Genomic DNA, 17,394 nt, shown 5'->3' on the forward strand with positions numbered 1-17,394 from the left:
TGGGAGGGGGCCAGTGGAGGATGTGAGATCCTCATTGGCAGCACAGTGCACCTTGTCAATTGTCAAAAAGCTGATGGTGTGCCTTGACTATTTTAGTGTCTTGCCAGTGTGCTGTGAGATGAATATACTGTAGTTGAAAATCACTGGTCTGGGAAGAACTAAAGTAAACAGGACCACAGTTATAATAGAGATCAATTTCCAGTTTTCATACCGTACACTTTTCATTCATTACCCAAGGCAAAGAATCATGTGCACTTGCTTGTTACTAGCATGATAGGTTTATAGCAGAGTCTTCAACCCTTTTGTTAGGAAAGTAACAAGGGGGAAAGATGGATTCTGAATAGCATAGCTCAGGAAGTGAAAAACTATCCCAAGCCATTAGCTGCATAAAATATTACATTCCTGATCTTCCAAGCCAATGTTTGAATTGATTCAGGAATACGCTTGCTTACCTTAATATGTTATTTCCTAGTTTTATCAGATTAAGTTTGCTGATACCTAAACCAACACACTGTGGTTGGGACAATACCTCCAATCAAGAATTGAAAAGCATGGTTCGAAGAGATTGCTCAGGTCACAGTATGCCAGTTTGCTGAAAGTGCTTGATGAAACTTAAAAGTAACATATTAACTCAAATTTGGGGGGGGGGGGAAGAGAACAGCAGGAAGCACACAGCTATTTCCCAATTTCCAGGCCATCCTTTAAAAGATCAGAAATGTGACTGCATTCAGACAATGTCAGTGTTAAGTGGAAGACTTCACTTGCTACTTCACTGCAGAGATGGGTTCTGCAGATAGCAAAGTAAAATCAGCTTTGGGAGGGAACAGTTTTGGGTTCAGGTGCAATGGGGTCTGGTAAGCAGTTTTCTTATGCAGTTTTCCCACTGGCCATTTTCCTACTCCACATCCACCCCTGCAGAAAAATGGCAATAAGTTAAGCACTTGGCTAGGCATTCAATTCCGCTGTCATCACAAACGTCTTTTCTTGTAAAAGGTCTTTACATGTGTCTGTGGCATGCCCTCAGAAATGGAATCCATGCTTTGTCCTTCAATTGCTTAGTGAAGACATTGTGCTCACTCTTCAGGCAGAACTTTCCAATCAGCTACATGTCATACAGTGTGAGCCATGCCTGCTTCTAAAGATCCTGAAAGATGTTGCAATACCACCCAAGAGGTCCAGGCAACTTAGTCAATAGTAAATAGGACATGACGAATAATCATCTCTTTTCTTGGAGAGACTCATTTCCAGCAAACAATTATATTGGGATCATTCTCCAACCTTTCATCTAGTTCTCGATAGCTCATTCCTAAAAAGAGGAAGCACAAAACACTGATGAAAGAGGTAATTAACATTCACACACAAGGTGCCAACATCACTCAGGACCCAATCCTATCCAACTTTCCAGCACTGATGCAACGATGCTGTCAGGGTGTGCACTGGTGGGATAGCCAGTTACCAAGGCCTCCTCAAGGTAAGGGAACATTTGTTTCCCTTATGTCGGGGCTGCAGTGTGGCTGCATCAGTGCTGGAAAGTTTGTTAGAACTGGATCCTCAAACTACAGAATTTCAGTGACATAAATTCTCAACCCCATTTCCCAAATGGAGACTCAGAGTCATAACAGAGCAGCAACCTATTGTCTGTTCATTCAGGTTGGGCATTAGTTTGACTTCTTAATCAAAGTAACAATTCTCTCTTCTTCAAAGGACTATGACCATTTTCCTCTCAATCCCATTAACATTTTTCATTTCTTAGGGAGATTTAATATGATAAGACAGTAAAGGATCATAGCTTCATCCTCTGACCAAGATCACCACATGCCACCATCCCTACTCTTCATCCCCAGCCATAATTAAGCTTAGATATGCACAATTGCATTTGCTCATATCACTTATCTTTGCCTTTCCCTCCTTCCATGGCTGATCTGTCAATGTTAAGAATGACAACATCTGTATCTGTTGGGGGAGTAATGAGCAGATGCCCAGTACTTCCCCTGCGGTACACTATCAACAGTGCTGGCTCCTCTACATGACTCCATCCTCCATGCAGATTCTTTTAAAAGGCAGAAAATGTGGTGCCATTTAGAAAATGTCACAGGAAGTGTATGCACTGTTTAAAGGGCCCATGTGGAAGAAACAGCAAGGTGAGAAGGCAGGGGGCCAGATTGCCACAAAGGATTGGAACACAGCGATCCCACCCCTTACCTTGCTTCTTCCTCTCTGTGGACCCTTTAAACAAAGCAGGAAATGCAGAGCATACAGAGCAGTCCCAGCATGTCCCTGCTTTGCTTAAAGGGCCTGCATGAAGGAAGAAGCAAGGAACAGGGTGTGCAACTCAGAAAATTGTGTCAAGCTATGGCTGTGGTCTGACACAGTTTTTGGAGGACAATTCATTAACAGCAGTCCATTTATGACCACTTTATGAGAGCCTATTAATTGTCAGAGGGTATAATTTTCTGGAACAGACTGCAACAAAGTCTTTCAATGACATTTTTGCACTGTTGTTCTGCTTAATTGTGATTTTCCATTATGTATTTTTAGTGTCCTGCAATTTATTATAAGGCCAACCTCCATTTTTTTCTTTTGGTTCACTGTTTTATGACACCCTTTTGTTCCCACTCTCGTGTTTTCTATTATTTGTGAAGATGTTGGTGTTTCAGCAGGCTTCAGAATTGCAAATTTGATACTTTTGATTATTATATACTTTATTATGAGTGTTAAAAAAACTGTTGGGCTTTGATTACTGGCTATTTTATTACTATTTTTATCTTATACTGGTTTTAATTGGAAGTTGCTTGTTACCTTATGGACTACACATACCACTTCATGCATTTGTATGCATGGATTTATTCACAGACATGATTCCTTACCTGTTTTACAACATATCTCATCATAGCTGTGACAGCCAGTGTACAGTCGTGCAGGATGACTTCTTTCATCCCGGGATACTTTCACAGGATACTTTTGGAGCCGTCGAATAAGGCCCTTCATCAGACCAAACTGGATGAGCTTCCTAAACAAGAAAGGTAAAAAATATTTATGGAAAGGCAAGGGAAACTAACATAAGACACAGCCAGATGGGTAATATTATGGACTTTCTGCAGTAGTTCAAAACATGCAAGACAAGAGCGTTATGCAGAAAATCCAAAGACAAATATAATTAAAGTGTGAAATCTCTCTGGCATTACCTTACTTTTGAAAACCATTTTTCTTAGGTGTGAAATGTCAGGTAACTTTTTTATCAGTTCCATTAAAGTGTGATAAGGCCACTGTATGTCAGTTAAATTGCTTTGTGGAATAGCAGATCAAGCTTAAGGGTCACCAGTTAACCATCCCTCATCTAGACTCATAGAATGCTAGAGATGGAAAGAAACTTGGAGGTAATTTAGTCTAAACTCTTGCTCAGCACAGGTAACTGCAGCATCCCTGACAGATCACCAATCAATCTCCCCAATTCTTTCCAGGCTTAGTTTTAGTCTACTTTCCAGACCAGTTTTTGTATTCTTGCAACCAAGGGAGTAAGAGCCATATCTCCAAATTGTATCCTTAAGAGAAAAAGTAGCTTCTGACCTTTCATCTACTCTCTGCAATTGGAGAGTATAGCGGCAAATGAGGTCTCGTACAGTTGTGCCAGGGCTTAGCCCACAGTACAGCTGGAAAACATCTCTCAGGCTTGCTCGCTTGTGACCTATACAACAAAGAAAAATGGGGGGAGGGGAATTATATATTGGCATCAAAAAATATCCTGAACCACCCAGAGATCACGATTTAAGTCACCCTGATACGTCACTAAAACCAATATCCCACACTGAAATAATCATTTGTGTTATATGAAATAATGTTTGCAACTGAACTGGTTGACATTCATGGTTCATGACAAGATGTGCAAAACAGATCAAAAGGAATTCCTGTACATAAGTATTCTACAGAATTTCTAATTACTATACTTGTACTACAAGAATAATGGGAGATAAAAAGAACCCATATAACATCCTGCAAAGGGCCAGGATCTTCACAAACTCCTGAATGCTGCTAAATATAGACATTAACCTGCTATTACCAGTGAATATGCCAAAAAAATGAATAGTTCTACACACATTTCTGGTTGGATTCAGGGTTTAGTTAGGCTACAATCCTCTACACACTTATGTGGGAGCAAGCCCTATGAAGATGCTTATTTCTAAGCACATGCCTAGGTTTGACTGATCCTGACTTCAATGGCTAACTAAACATGCAGCACAACCCTAGGCATGCCTACTCAGGAGTAGGAGTAGGAGTAGGAGTAGGAGCCTTTGCGGTCAACAGGGTGTGCTCCCACATAAGCGCGTAGAGGATTGCAGGCTTGGGATACAACCCTTCTGTGTTTAGATCTAGATGCCCGATTACTTGGATGCCCAAGGAGAGACCACCAGCTTGCTCGCACACAAGCAGGGCAACTCTGTGCATGCTGGCACAGAAAACAAACAGCACACGGATCCTACTGTCACTGGCAAGAGCAGGATATTTTCTGCCCTCAGAAGAACAAACTTTTGGGGAGGAAGCTCGCATCCCTTTTGGCTGGGAACATCAGGAGGGACAAGCACAGCTTTTGTCTCAATGACAACCTTAGATTGCAGTGAATGTGTGTTCACAAATCCCATGCAAGATGAAACCCATGGATATATCTTCTTACGGAATAGCTTATGTTTGGGTTTAGGCCTTAGTAATGTATACTCAAGTATCTTGGTAAAGGCCTCATTAGACAAGTAATCCTTCAGTTCTATGCTTAACTCCCAAAAGCATATTAACAAACAAAACAAATAGCCTGGATGTTGCGAAAGAATAACTGCAAGTCATGATAGGCAATTCCAGACTCCTCAGGTTTAGTTGCCTGGGCTTCCATACCTGGTTTTGTGACATACGAGAGACATTCTTCCTGGAGACATTTATCATCCACCAGGTCCTGGACTTTAGGTGTAGTACAATATACATTTGAGTACTGGGGAAGAAAGTGAGATGTCTCAGCTCATCAGCAATGGCAGAGGCCCAGCATTTTAGCTCTTTCTGGGATTGCTACACAAGATCATTTTAACACCAGCCTTAAAAAGCCTTAAAAACCCAGCAAGACTGCTGGGTTGAACAACAATGCACCACAACACTGCATCTAATAAACATGGCAACCTTTGCCTTTCTGATAGCAGAACAGGCTGTTCTAGCATTTGTGATTCCACCATCTACTGCTTGCTTTTCAAAAATGCCATGTAGTTACAATGCACCAGTTATCCTTGAAGCAATTTTTCCTAACATCTCTTGTTTCAGCCCCCTCATGCCATCCCTCAAAAGCAAGAGGATTACATGACCCTGCTTTTGTGATTGTCATGTATCTCAGTTAAAAAAACAAATCAAGATAAAGTGACAGAAAGGTTTCAAAACAGAACTGGTTTGAGCACTTTCAGATCACACAGACTTCCATAAAACATATGAAACAATTAAATCTTATATCTTTAAAAATTAAATATAATCTTCTAAATTCCTGTATTTAAAAATTAAAAATTACACATTGAAAAACAAGTCCTCAAATAATAAATAAGTAAACATGCATGAACCAAATTTCCCATTGCTTAAGATCCCTGCCCCCAAAAACATGTACAGTTACTTACCCTTTACACTCACCTGAAGTATGGAAACTAGAGTTACTACTCCATAGTATCTAAAAAACATGAAGGCCATTAAAAATTAACCCATCCACTTAACTTCATGGGAACAAATAGAATGTAAGTGATACCAGTGAGCCAAACTGTGACTGAGATCTCAAATGGCTGGATTTAAAATGTTCATTCAGAGCCTGTTGTAATTTTGTTGGATCATTTGAAAGATACAGCATTAAAAGATAAAGGCTTATAGGAAAATATATTAGCTGTGGCTAAAATAGTGTTATTTGGGCATGGAAAACATTTGTGATTCACTAAAATATCAAGAAGATACAACTCTTGAAAAGTATCTGCACTTCAATGTGTCACATCCCCCAACATGAAGACCTTTCTACCCAATTTCAGAGAAAACAGGCTACCTATGACCAATCACGAAGAGGGGTAAGGCCTACTGTGTATACTCAGAGGAACTTTCCCCTTTCTTATTGCTTTGTTTATTTCAGGAACAAAGCCTGGCATTGAGAAGAAACTCTGAGGCTACACCTTGGTGCAAATTGTGCCCAAAAAGTAACTGAAGATTTGAGTTATACCTTATAACCTTGGGTTATATAAGGGCAGGAGGTCTGGTCTAGAGGGTATAGCCTCCATTAGCCCGAAGATAACATCAGAAGGTTGCCAGTTTGAGGACACCAGCAGCTCCCTGAACGGCTGAGAATGAGATCTTGAAGTAGCTGACAAGCCAAGCTGAGTGATTCCACCTGCTCTCGGGGTGCGCAAGAAGCGTCTTGGCTGCCCTCCATGTGAGAGATGGAGCTGCTTGTCAGCCTGTGTGGGAGAACTGGAGGTCAGAAGTGAGACCAAACCAGGAAGATCCCTCTGAAATGTTGTTGGTTCTTGAAAGAGTGAACTTCTATGTTTGTAAAAATCCCCTTGAGGGATTTAGAAATGCCTACCTATGTAAACCGCCTTGAATAAAGTCAGAGGAGTAATCCGATGACCAGAAAGGCAGTATATAAATACCTAGTTATTATTATTATTATTACCTGGTACAGAGAACTTACAGCTCAAGAACATAGAAGGTAGCATTTTGGGATACAAGTTACAGATCTTTTGACAGCTTTTCATATATTTTGGAGAAAATGAGAAAAGTTACCCTATAATCCAATTCTATGAATTGCTCTTTCAAGAACATACTATATATTTTAATATTATAGTTAATTTACTTAACATCAATAGTAGGCAAAGTCCTAGACAGAATATAAAATCCCATGATACCTATCTACAACATTCATATACTGCAGCAACAAGTGGCAATTTATATGGACCTATGAATCCATTTTTCTTACATCTTTTAAGTGCGAGAGATATTAAAAAACAAAATCAGTCAGATGATTTTGCTTCTAAACTGAGGAGACACTAACTGAAGAGGAGACAGAGCTATCAGAGGAAGACACCAGGGATGACTGATGTCTCTACACAGAAATTCTGATCAGAGGATTATACTACAAATCACAAATTCTATTCTACACTATACTATACAAATTCTGATCAGAGGATTATCATTTGAGATCAGGCTCAAAAGTGGTTCTTCCCCCCACCTGTTCCCACCTGACACTTACAAGAGATTCTGGACAGCAATTCGAACCAAATTGAGCTCCACATCTGCTTCAGCAGAGATTTTCTGAACATGCCGAAATCCATCAATGTATGGCAGGATCTAGGTGGGAGTGTGTATAGGAAGCAGTTAGCCAGGTGGACACTAGTGCTGCACACATGCATAAGGACACTTTTCGTTAGCAAAGGCAAGAAAACAAGACCAGATAAGTCTGACATGCCTGTGGTAAAGACCACAGCGAAACCTCATATTGGGAGACTTCTTAAAAGCTACTTTAACTTTGAATGTAGTGACTGATTGTTCAAGTGTAGCAATCCAACAGGAAGGTCAGAGCCAGGGGCAGTAGTTATACAATAAGAACACCAGAACACACATGAAAGATGTGAAAGTTTAGCATCTAAGGGCCCAATCCTATCCAATTTCCAGTTGCTGGTGCTGCTTGTGCCTATGGGGTATACACTGCATCTTGTGGTGGGGCAGCAGTCACAGAGGCCTCCTTAAGGTATGGGAACATTTGTTCTCTTACCCCGGGGCTGCATTACGGTTGCACAGGTGCTGGAAAGTTGGATAGGACTGGGCTTAAGAGTGTTTGCACACACCCTCCTATGAAAATTGCAATACCCTCCTTCTCCATACAATAGAATTTGTGAGATATGGCTGTACTATAAGAGAGATAGGTGGTCTTCCCCCATTTTCCAACAATGCGGAGGAAGACTTGAATTGTGTTAATACAAAACATACTGTATATATATCAGTCACAGTCAACTCCAAATACTACTGGAAGGTGTACTTAGAATTTCTCAAACTTTGTAATTACAGTCCTTCTCATAATCAAAGGAGAATCATTTGCCCTGTGACTCTGTAAATACTAAGTTATAGTGAGCTTGAACTTGTTCTTAACAGAGTAGGAAAAACACATGTGCATATACATCCTAGACTGGGTTCCTATCTTACCCCAAGAAATAAAAGGCTAGAATACTACACATGCTTACTTGGAAGTAAGTCCAACTGAACTCTATATGACTTCTTTCTGAACATGTATAGGATTGGGTTGGCTAAATTTCACTTTCCCAGTGGCAATTTGTCCATGTGGTTAATGCCAGTCTACCCCATGAAAATCTTCATGGTTTTTTTTTTTGGAAGTGTGTATGTGATCAAACTAGTCCCCACTGCCTTTACATTATTGTGTTAAATGAGTTCTCAGCCAAGCTTCCTCCCAGCTGTGTGCACCAACCTGCTGAGTGGTGAGGTCCCACTGGGAATTGAAGAAGTCATCTTTGTCTTGGGTGAAGACAGGAACATCATATTCCTGCACAATGGGTGGATCTGGACGTTGTTCAATCACTTTCAGGTGAATGGTGTTCGATTCATCTGTAAGAAGAGCCAAGCATGGTGGAGATCTTGTAATGTGTTATCATAAAAAGGGCCTCTTCTGGGATTGGAACACATGAGTTTCTGCACAGCACTTTGAATCGTTGATTCATGGCGCAGGAAATTCTGGCATTCTATTCTAACATGACAGAACTGAAATGACAATATTATTGTTTACTTTAAAGTCTTAATTTTAATGCACTGAAAACAAGAAGATGCTCCGTTGATAGGCAATGCTGTTCTAGGTTGCCATACAACAGGGAGCGGTTAGAATCTATTCACCTTCATATCATCTAAAGACATGCCATAGCTATCAATACATAATCTCAATCAATTCACAAACAGTGGCTTCTCTCTTTTTTCATACTTACTGACTGTAAGGGCCAGAGTTCAGTTAGTAAGAGAAATAAAAGGCTTCACCTCTTCTCTCTCAAAATACAGCAAGTACTAGTTATCCGCTAGGGTTCGGTTCCTGGAAAACCTAATGGATACCAAATTAGCAGATACTAAATCATTGAGCCTATGGGGAAAGTGGAATTAGGTTCCAGGGGACATTCTTCACCATACATTCTATGAACATTACGAACCTGAATCTTATTCTTGAAGTCTATGGGGCTGAGTAATAGTGAGGGTTCATCAACATCTGATGCTTCCTCCTCTGTGCTGGCTAGCCCTCAACTTGTTGAAAGTTGATGGTCCAACAATGCCTTAGAGTTCAGCAGTGGGCAGGGGGTTGCTTCACCCTTCTTTCTTCTCCACCTGTCTCTCGAGAGCCCCAAAGCAGCCTTTAGGTAGCCTTCCAGAGACCCTGTATCATCAGCCTCTTGTCGTCACCATGGTTGTGAAGCATCAGCTGGAGTCCCTGAGAGTGTGCCCGCGATGGTGGGGCAAGTCTGGAAACGTACCCCAATGTGTCCAGTGATTTCCCATGGGCCAACTATACTTGGAGGGAGCAACCATACTTAAGATGTGCTCACCTGAATGTACCAAGCTTACATCATCCCCTTCAGTGTCCTCAAATTTATTATTAAGGATATAGGAATAAGAAATCACTTACAAGCCCATATTTAAATTTGCAACTAGAAACTAAGCATTTGGCAACTACAGGTACCTATAGGAAGAGTGCATTTGCCGGTGGCATTCAATTCTTCAAGTAAGATGGTCATGATTGGTATCAACTTTTGCTTGCTTTCCTCATTAGAGATGAAGCCACTCTCCAGCTAGGAAAAGGAAAAAGTCTGTGATCAGGTCAAATCAATATAAGTACTTAAACATGCTATCCATTGCAGCATCAGTGTGAGGAGAGTATATTCTACATCACATGCCAAAATAGTATTCTGCATACAAAATAAATGTTTGTACATATTTGCATAGCAGTGGAAGCAACTTCTTTAGTGCTGCTATGGCACTGGTATCAATGCTACAACAATTGTGCAATATTAGTACAGCTATATTGGGAGTGGGAAGAAGACAAGAGCCTTGCTGCTGTGACAACAGCTCCGTGGCAAGGACGAGGACGGTTTGCCTCTTGAAGCAAACACTCAACTAAATGAGAACCGCATCCCTTAGGATGAGGTGAAAACACACATCTTTGAAATAGTTTTTTTCAAGTAAGTGAAGTGTTCTTGAAATGGCAGAGCATGTTGCAAGGGACAGAATAACTGTGTGGTACTCATGAGACAAAGCAGATAAACACCCCCACTTATTACCAAGCTTAAAAAGATTATATAATAACTGGTCCAAAATTGCATCAACAAGAGGCAAGGCTGAACCAAATCACAGTGATATCACAGGAACATCGAGCACAGTAGCACGTTTGGGCAGCAGGTGTCAGAGTTTGACTCAAGATCCTTCAAAAATCTTGAAAGAGCTAGTTTGCCACTGACCAAAGTGCAATGCAAGAAATAAAGAAAAAGAAAAAGAATGCTTCCGTGTTACTGGAAGTGCAACATTTGTACACACGCCCTTAAGCAAAACACCATAAGCATGCTATGCCTAACCTCCAGAGTGGTAAGATAGCCTGCCAGTTTCTTCACAATAGGTTCTAGTGCACAGGTCTTCGCTCTAGCATCGCATACAAAGCCAAGGTTGAAGAGTAGGGCATTCCGGCTGTATTTCTTGTGTTCAATACAGACTGGGCAGCCAATTAGCTTTTTTTCCATAGCTGTACTGTTAGAGAGAAAATGTAACATTAAACAGTTTTAATGGCACATTGCAGTATACACAGCTATCAACCCTTTTTGCCATACGTTAGGCCTGCGGTTTTCAAACTCTCTGGGAGTTTGAAACCTGCAGTAAGTCTTTGTGGGGGCAGGGGGGAGGCAGCAGGGGCAGGGGGAAGGCAGCGACATGATCCCCAGGATCGCGTCACTCAGGGGGCTGCAGGGACTGGGATGCACTCACCAGTCCCTGAAGCAGCCACCCCTGTGTGCGGGGAACCCTCTGCGAGCGCCTGCAGGGCGCATCAGGTCAGGGAAAGGGGGAAGTGGAGCGCAATCGCCCCACTCTCCCTTTCGCTGACCTGGGGAGCCCTGCAGGTGCTCGCGTAGGGCTCCCCGCACACAGGGGTGGCTGCTGCAGGGACTGGTGAGTGCATTCCAGTCCCTGCAGCCCGTTCAGAAGGGAAAGCGGAGCGATCGTGCTCTGCTTCCAGTTTTGCGGAGCGGGGCGCGATGCTTTGCTTTCACTTTTCCTGACCTGGGGAGCCCTGCCAAAGGTTGCGCAGGGCTCCCCGCACTCCCGGGAGGCTGCAGGAGGCTTGGGCAAGTGCACCCAAGCCCCTGCAGCCCCCCTGAGCAATGCGATCCTGCGGATCGCTCTGCTGCCTTCCCCCTGTCTCCTGGCTGCCCCCGCCTCTTTAGGGGGCAGAGGCCAGGACCCACAGGCTGGGGCGTTGCAACACCCCAGTTTGAATACCACTGCGTTAGGCCCTCTACAGAAGATAATCCAACCAATATCACACACCGAGTCTCGCCATAAAAACATGGAACAATGCTCTTATCAGCCTTGCTTACAGCCCAGTCCTATGCTTCCCTAGCACCCAGGACTACAGTGGTGCCAAAATGGTGACCACTGCATCCAATGGGGCAGGGAAGCAGGTCTCCTTGGGGTAAGGGAACAAATGTTCCCTTACCTTGTGTAAGGGCCAGGCAGCCCCAATGGGTCAAGGAGACCTGTATTGGGTTGGCCTGGAAGGGGGGTTAAGATATGGCAGCAGAGCCTGCCGCCGTCTCCACCCCATTCCGGGCCTGCTCCCCCCCATTGTGCCCCCTCCTCGAAAAGCCCTGCTGCCAGCCGACGGTAGTACTTACTACCAGGAGCTCTCAGCAGCCTTCCCCTGGCACTGCAGTCCCGCACCAACTGATGCTGAGCCCAGCGCCAGTGGTGCACCAGTACTACTGGTTCAAAAGTGCCTTATGGCACTTTTTGAGACAGTTGGGCTAGCAGTGCTGGCAGAGTGCCGGTGCTGTGCCTCATAAGATTGGGCTCTTAGACTGTTGTTCTGATCCAGGAATAAGTCATACACCCATAGAAAAGAAATCTGAATGTGTATCCCCAATTCAGTGGAAACCTTGGTGCATGAGGCTGTTAGATGTGTGGTACCCCTAACCAATACAGCAGTGAAGGCTATGTCTGTGTAGTCTCATCAGGTCCTTAGAGATAGCATGGAGGGGGGTGGGCAGGAAGGGACTTAGCGTTTGTCAAAATGTATGATTATCTGACAGGGCTATGTGCATGTATGGCCCTAGCTGCTGTATTAAGCCATTTCTGCCCAATGTTGCATATATGCAACAGGGACCAAATATGTACCACCTGTGGGCCAGGTAAAAATGGGTTAATATATAATTAGGGTGATCTGCTCAAATACTATCAGCCCCATTACCTTACTTCAAGACAGTAAACCTTTTAAATGTCACCAGCTGGCATGGCATTGGTTCCTTACTGGTTCCCGGATTTTTTCCCCTTATTCCCCAATCAACCACTGAATTCTTAGATGGTTGATCTCTTCTTCACTTGATTTTAGATCATTTGTTTTGGCTTGCTGGCTAACCTTGGAACTTGCAGTCTGATCCTACAAGCGTCTATACAGCGTCTATACAGAAGTGTCCCACTATATTCAATGAGACTTATTTCCCAAAAAAAATGTTCCAGGGCTACAAAATAGGAAATTGAAGGAAAGCAGTAACAGCAAAGCATTCTAGCCCTAGCATTACGTGACTAACTGTCTCCCAAATCACACACCGTCCTGCAGGTCCTGAATTTATCACTTGTAAAAATGGAAAATGAAACGATGTCTCCAAGATCCACTCTGATTGCAGAGTGGATCACGTTAGAGGTAAGGGAAAGATGTAAAAGAGGTGGGTACTGTGTTTAGTTTCCAAGAAGAAAGGTGCCAGAAGCTTCAGCGAGAGTCATGCCATGTGCCCTAGAAGGAATTATAAATGTATGTAGACATGCCATTGTTGTTGACTCATAAAGGAAAAAGCTCTGTACACCTTCAGAAACATTTTCTGATTACAGGTGGAGCCTGTTTATCCATTTAACAGTGGAGCCTGTTTATTATGTGGATCTGGCTCAATGCAGGTCACCCAGACCCACACTGAGCCAGATTTGGTTCCACCTGAACCCTCTGAAGCTGGGCTCTGGTCACCTCTTAAGGACTTTCTGAAGCCCACAAAGGCTGTGCAAGGCTACCCACAGCCTCTGCAGGATTCAGAATGCCTCGTAGAGGCAAAAAAAAACAACCCAAAAAACAACTTCCAGATTCTCGAGAGAAGTCAGTGCCTTTTTTTGCCTTTATGAGGCATTCTGAATGCCCAGCACTAAGCTCTGGTTGCTACTGGAGGCTTTAAGGGGCCCAAAACAGCAGATTTTGGTATCTGCGGTTTTTGGTATCTGTGGGGTGGGGGTCTAAGAATGGATCCCTTGGAGATACTGAGGCCCCACCTGTACTGTATTACTTACCTTTTCAAGAAGAGACAGAGCCAAAGATGGGGAAAGTGGTGGTAAATAGGCATGATTAATGAAAAAGGAGACATGTGCAAGATCCAGCTAATGGGAACTGCAAGAGACCTTTGCTACTTATGCCATTGCTGGTTAATACTTACACAGTGATTAGCTTGTTTTGTAGTTCAGGTTTGGTGATAATGTAGACCTGAACAGTATCAAAGAGCTCTCGAGAAATGAAATCCTCTGGGACCTGCAGGGCCAAAAGAGACCATTCAGAATTTACTGATTCCAAGGAAATGGAAAAGTTGGAAATGGAAAAGGTGCAAAAGAGAGCGACTAAGATGATTACTGGGCTGGGGTACCTTCCTTATGAGGAAAGGCTATGGCGTTTGGGCCTCTTCAGCCTAGAAAAGAGATGCCTGAGGGGGGATATGATTGAGACATACAAAATTATGCAGGGGATGGACAGAGTGGATAGGGAGATGCTCTTTACACTCTCACATAACACCAGAACCAGGGGACATCCACTAAAATTGAGTGTTGGGAGAGTTAGCAGACAAAAGAAAATATTTCTTTGCAGTGTGTGGTTGGTCTGTGGAACTCCTTGCCACAGGATGTGGTGACGGCATCTGGCCTGGATGCTTTTAAAAGCGGATTGGACAAGTTTCTGGAGGAAAAATTCATTATGGGTTACAAGCCATGATGTGTATGTGCAACCTCCTGATTTTAGAAATGGGCTATGTCAGAATGCCAGATGCAAGGGAGGGCACCAGGATGCAGGTCTCTTGTTATCAGGTGTGCTCCCTGGGGCATTTGGTGGGCCGCTGTGAGATACAGGAAGCTGGACTAGATGGGCCTATGGCCTGATCCAGTGGGGATGTTCTTATGTTCTTAAGAAAAACAGTTTTCCAAGCTAAGGCAGAATCTCTGAACATGTCTTTGAAAAAAATCAGTTTTTTCCCCCGTGATCTGAAAAAGATCTAAAAAGTTTATTATGATATTAAATACTTCGCTTTCATTCCATGTACAGGTGGGCTTGCCTTGCTACTAACAGAGAAGCCATGTGAAAGAAGGACACTTACATAGGAGGCATTTTTTAGCAAATAATGTAGGTGCTCTAGTATTGCAGAAATGATGTATATAGTTAACATTACAATAGGAGAAAAAAATTCCTTAAATGGTGGGCAATGAAAGAGGCTGAGAGCCCAATCCTATGCCTGTCTTATTCAGAAGTAAGTCCCATTATAGTCAAAAGGGCTTACTCCCAGGAAAGTGTGGATAGGATTGTAGTCCAAGTTTGATACAGTTTGTGAAGGATTCCCTCTTCCCATAAAAGGATACAAAAGTGCTCCTATGCTAGAGTAGTACAGCAAGGAATTCTTAACCTTTTAAAAAAAACAAACAGCATAGGACAGGAGCTATGTTCTTTCACCATCCCACTGATGTGATAGACAATACCCAGTAGGTGCTCATAAAATTGATGCAATAATGTCCCACAGAGGATGTAAATCCATAATGTACATGCCAAGGGGAATAGGGGGAAGAAAACATTTTCACCGCAACAAAAAACTGCAGTACGAGTGCTGAGGAAAAACTGGTTCCCACAAGAGATGTGCAAAAAGAAACTTGGATCTCCCACAAAAACTAACAGCGTTCACAAACAACTCCAAAAGCTTCTCTCACACAGTATTCATGTGAATGTGGTTATTGTGGGATAGACATACTTTAAAAACTGAATTTTACATTTGAGCTACTAACAAGTGAGAACTCAAAAAGAGTTTTTGATGTCATATGTGAAGATATCCTAAGTAAAAACAGGAGACAGAATGAGGTGCAAACTACATCGTAAACTCAAGTACTTGCTTAAGATCTGTGTGCCCTGAGGGGGAGAAAGAAGAGGTCCCCAAGCCAGAGGGAGCTTATAACACCAGCTCTTTCAGACACCAGCATTGGCCTGAGAGTTTTGTTACTGTATTATACATTTTAGAAGGTTGCAAGCCACCTTGAGGGCTTCTTCAGAGGTAGAAAGGCGGGATATTAGTACCTAAAATAAACGAAGTACAAATCACACACACACAAAACAGCTAGTGAAGACACATTCCTAGGCAGTACAATGTTCTAACATGACTATGATTTCGCGAGACTTAAGATCATATGGCAACACCAATTGCCCAATGTTTCTATACCTGTGAAACAAGAAGTTACTCTTATTTTCACATCAAAAAAGACATCATTCAATTTTTACCCCAAGCTCTGGTACCACTGACCTGGTATGTTATTTTGGGTCCAAGTGTTGGATGGAATTCACTGAAAAAGATACACTCAATTCTACCACTGCCTTCCATGGTCATAGCTGCAAGTGATCAAACACAAAATTGATTATAAACTTCCCTAAATGCCTTCATTGGGAAACTCCACTTAAGATGAACAGTGAGGCAACTCAAATTCTTATAGATAACAATCTTGTCTTTTTCAGTTACAAGGCCTACATTAAGGCTTCAATATTTACAGCACAATCCCAAGCACATCTACTCAGAAATAAACCTCAATGAGTTCAATGGGACTTACATCTAGGTATGTATAGGACTGCAACCTTAATCTCTTCACTGGAAGAGTGAATCTAGAGCCTCTGTGTTGGGTGGTGAGCCCTATAGAAAGGCTTTGGATGCGGTGGAGCATCGCTCCACTGGTCCCACCTTCCTCCATCCCTGCCTGCTCCCTCCCCCCTGAACACCTCCCCCACACCCATACTTACCTCTCCGCTGCTCAGGAGTCCGCTCATCCGGCGGCATGTTTGCGACAGTGTGCGCCAGCAGTAAGCCGCCATGCCGAGCTCAGGATTGGGCTCATAGTGGCCTGTTAAAAGTATAGAGCTATAACATTTCCCCAAATGCAGTCACATGCCATGGTAGCACCAAGTCTAATATATTAAAAATAAAATATTGCAATGAATAGGGACCCACCTGAAATTGGCTCGTGACCCACCTAGTGGGTCGACACCCACAGTTTGTGAAATTGAGATGCCTGCCAATTGAGAATAACACTTTATGCATCTGATCTGGGTTAAGGGGGCAAAAGCTTATGCCACCATAACAATGCAATCCTAAAACAGGCTTACTCAGGAATACTTCCAGTGCCACCTATTTCAGGGGGGGGGGGGGCTGACTCCCAATTAAGGACACACAGCCTACCCCCTGAATCAGTTAGACTCTAATAGCCCAATCCTATCCAAACTTTCCTGGGAGTAAGCCCCATTGACTTCTGGGTAGACATGCATAGGATTGGGCTGCAACCCTATCTACACTTTCCTGAGAGTAGTCCCACTGAACACAATAGGACTTACTTCTGAGTAGACATGCATAGGATGGTACCCTAAGGCACCATAGAAAGCATTGTTGTGTTGCAATAGGTATATCTGGGTTCAGCAAGCCAAATCCCCCCCCCCCCATGACTGCCTAGGTGCAGGGGCACTGTCCATATACAAACAACACGACCCAGAAGCACGGACTCCTCGCATTCCAAAATGCACTGGATAAAAGGTTCACTCACCAGACACAAGTTCAGATAAACATCAACGCGCATGCTTACACTGAGTTCCACTCTAGAGCGTACGGAAGCAGGGACTGGGAGAGGTGCATGCACATTGGGGAAGGACTGGAATGCCACCCTGTGGCGCATGCGCATGTCTTGACTCGAAGGAAGGGAAACTGTGATGGGGACCTGCGCTAGCCCTCTTCACGACGGAGGGACTGGCAGTCCGGGTGGGCGGGACTTATGACGAACAGCACAGGCCGCCCAATCAGAAAGCGGCATTTGCTTCCCTTGTTGTAG

At 43.2% G+C, this 17,394-nt stretch overlaps 1 protein-coding gene across 4 annotated transcripts; it reads right to left on the reverse strand.

The window, feature by feature from the left end:
- Nucleotides 1-584: 584 nt before the first annotated feature.
- On the reverse strand, nucleotides 585-17,215 carry NPRL2 (NPR2 like, GATOR1 complex subunit). 4 transcript variants are annotated; one of them, XM_066615893.1, is made up of 13 exons: nucleotides 17,113-17,215; nucleotides 16,319-16,419; nucleotides 15,831-15,916; nucleotides 13,722-13,813; nucleotides 10,614-10,782; nucleotides 9,725-9,833; nucleotides 8,477-8,613; nucleotides 7,247-7,344; nucleotides 5,650-5,686; nucleotides 4,882-4,975; nucleotides 3,568-3,685; nucleotides 2,868-3,010; nucleotides 585-1,306 (listed from the first exon to the last, which is right to left on the reverse strand). In XM_066615893.1, exons 2-13 carry the CDS (start codon nucleotides 16,353-16,355, stop codon nucleotides 1,239-1,241), a joined length of 1,188 nt encoding a protein of 395 aa, XP_066471990.1. In that variant the 5' UTR covers nucleotides 16,356-16,419; nucleotides 17,113-17,215; the 3' UTR covers nucleotides 585-1,238. The 4 variants fall into 4 exon arrangements, with proteins under 4 accessions (XP_066471990.1, XP_066471991.1, XP_066471992.1 ...); XM_066615894.1 differs by lacking the exon at nucleotides 16,319-16,419; XM_066615895.1 differs by lacking the exons at nucleotides 16,319-16,419; nucleotides 17,113-17,215 and adding an exon at nucleotides 16,527-16,555.
- Between the last annotated feature and the right edge of the window lie 179 nt (nucleotides 17,216-17,394).

The sequence above is a fragment of the Tiliqua scincoides genome, chromosome 2 (assembly GCF_035046505.1).
Source record: "Tiliqua scincoides isolate rTilSci1 chromosome 2, rTilSci1.hap2, whole genome shotgun sequence".
Taxonomy (NCBI): Eukaryota; Metazoa; Chordata; class Lepidosauria; order Squamata; family Scincidae; genus Tiliqua; species Tiliqua scincoides.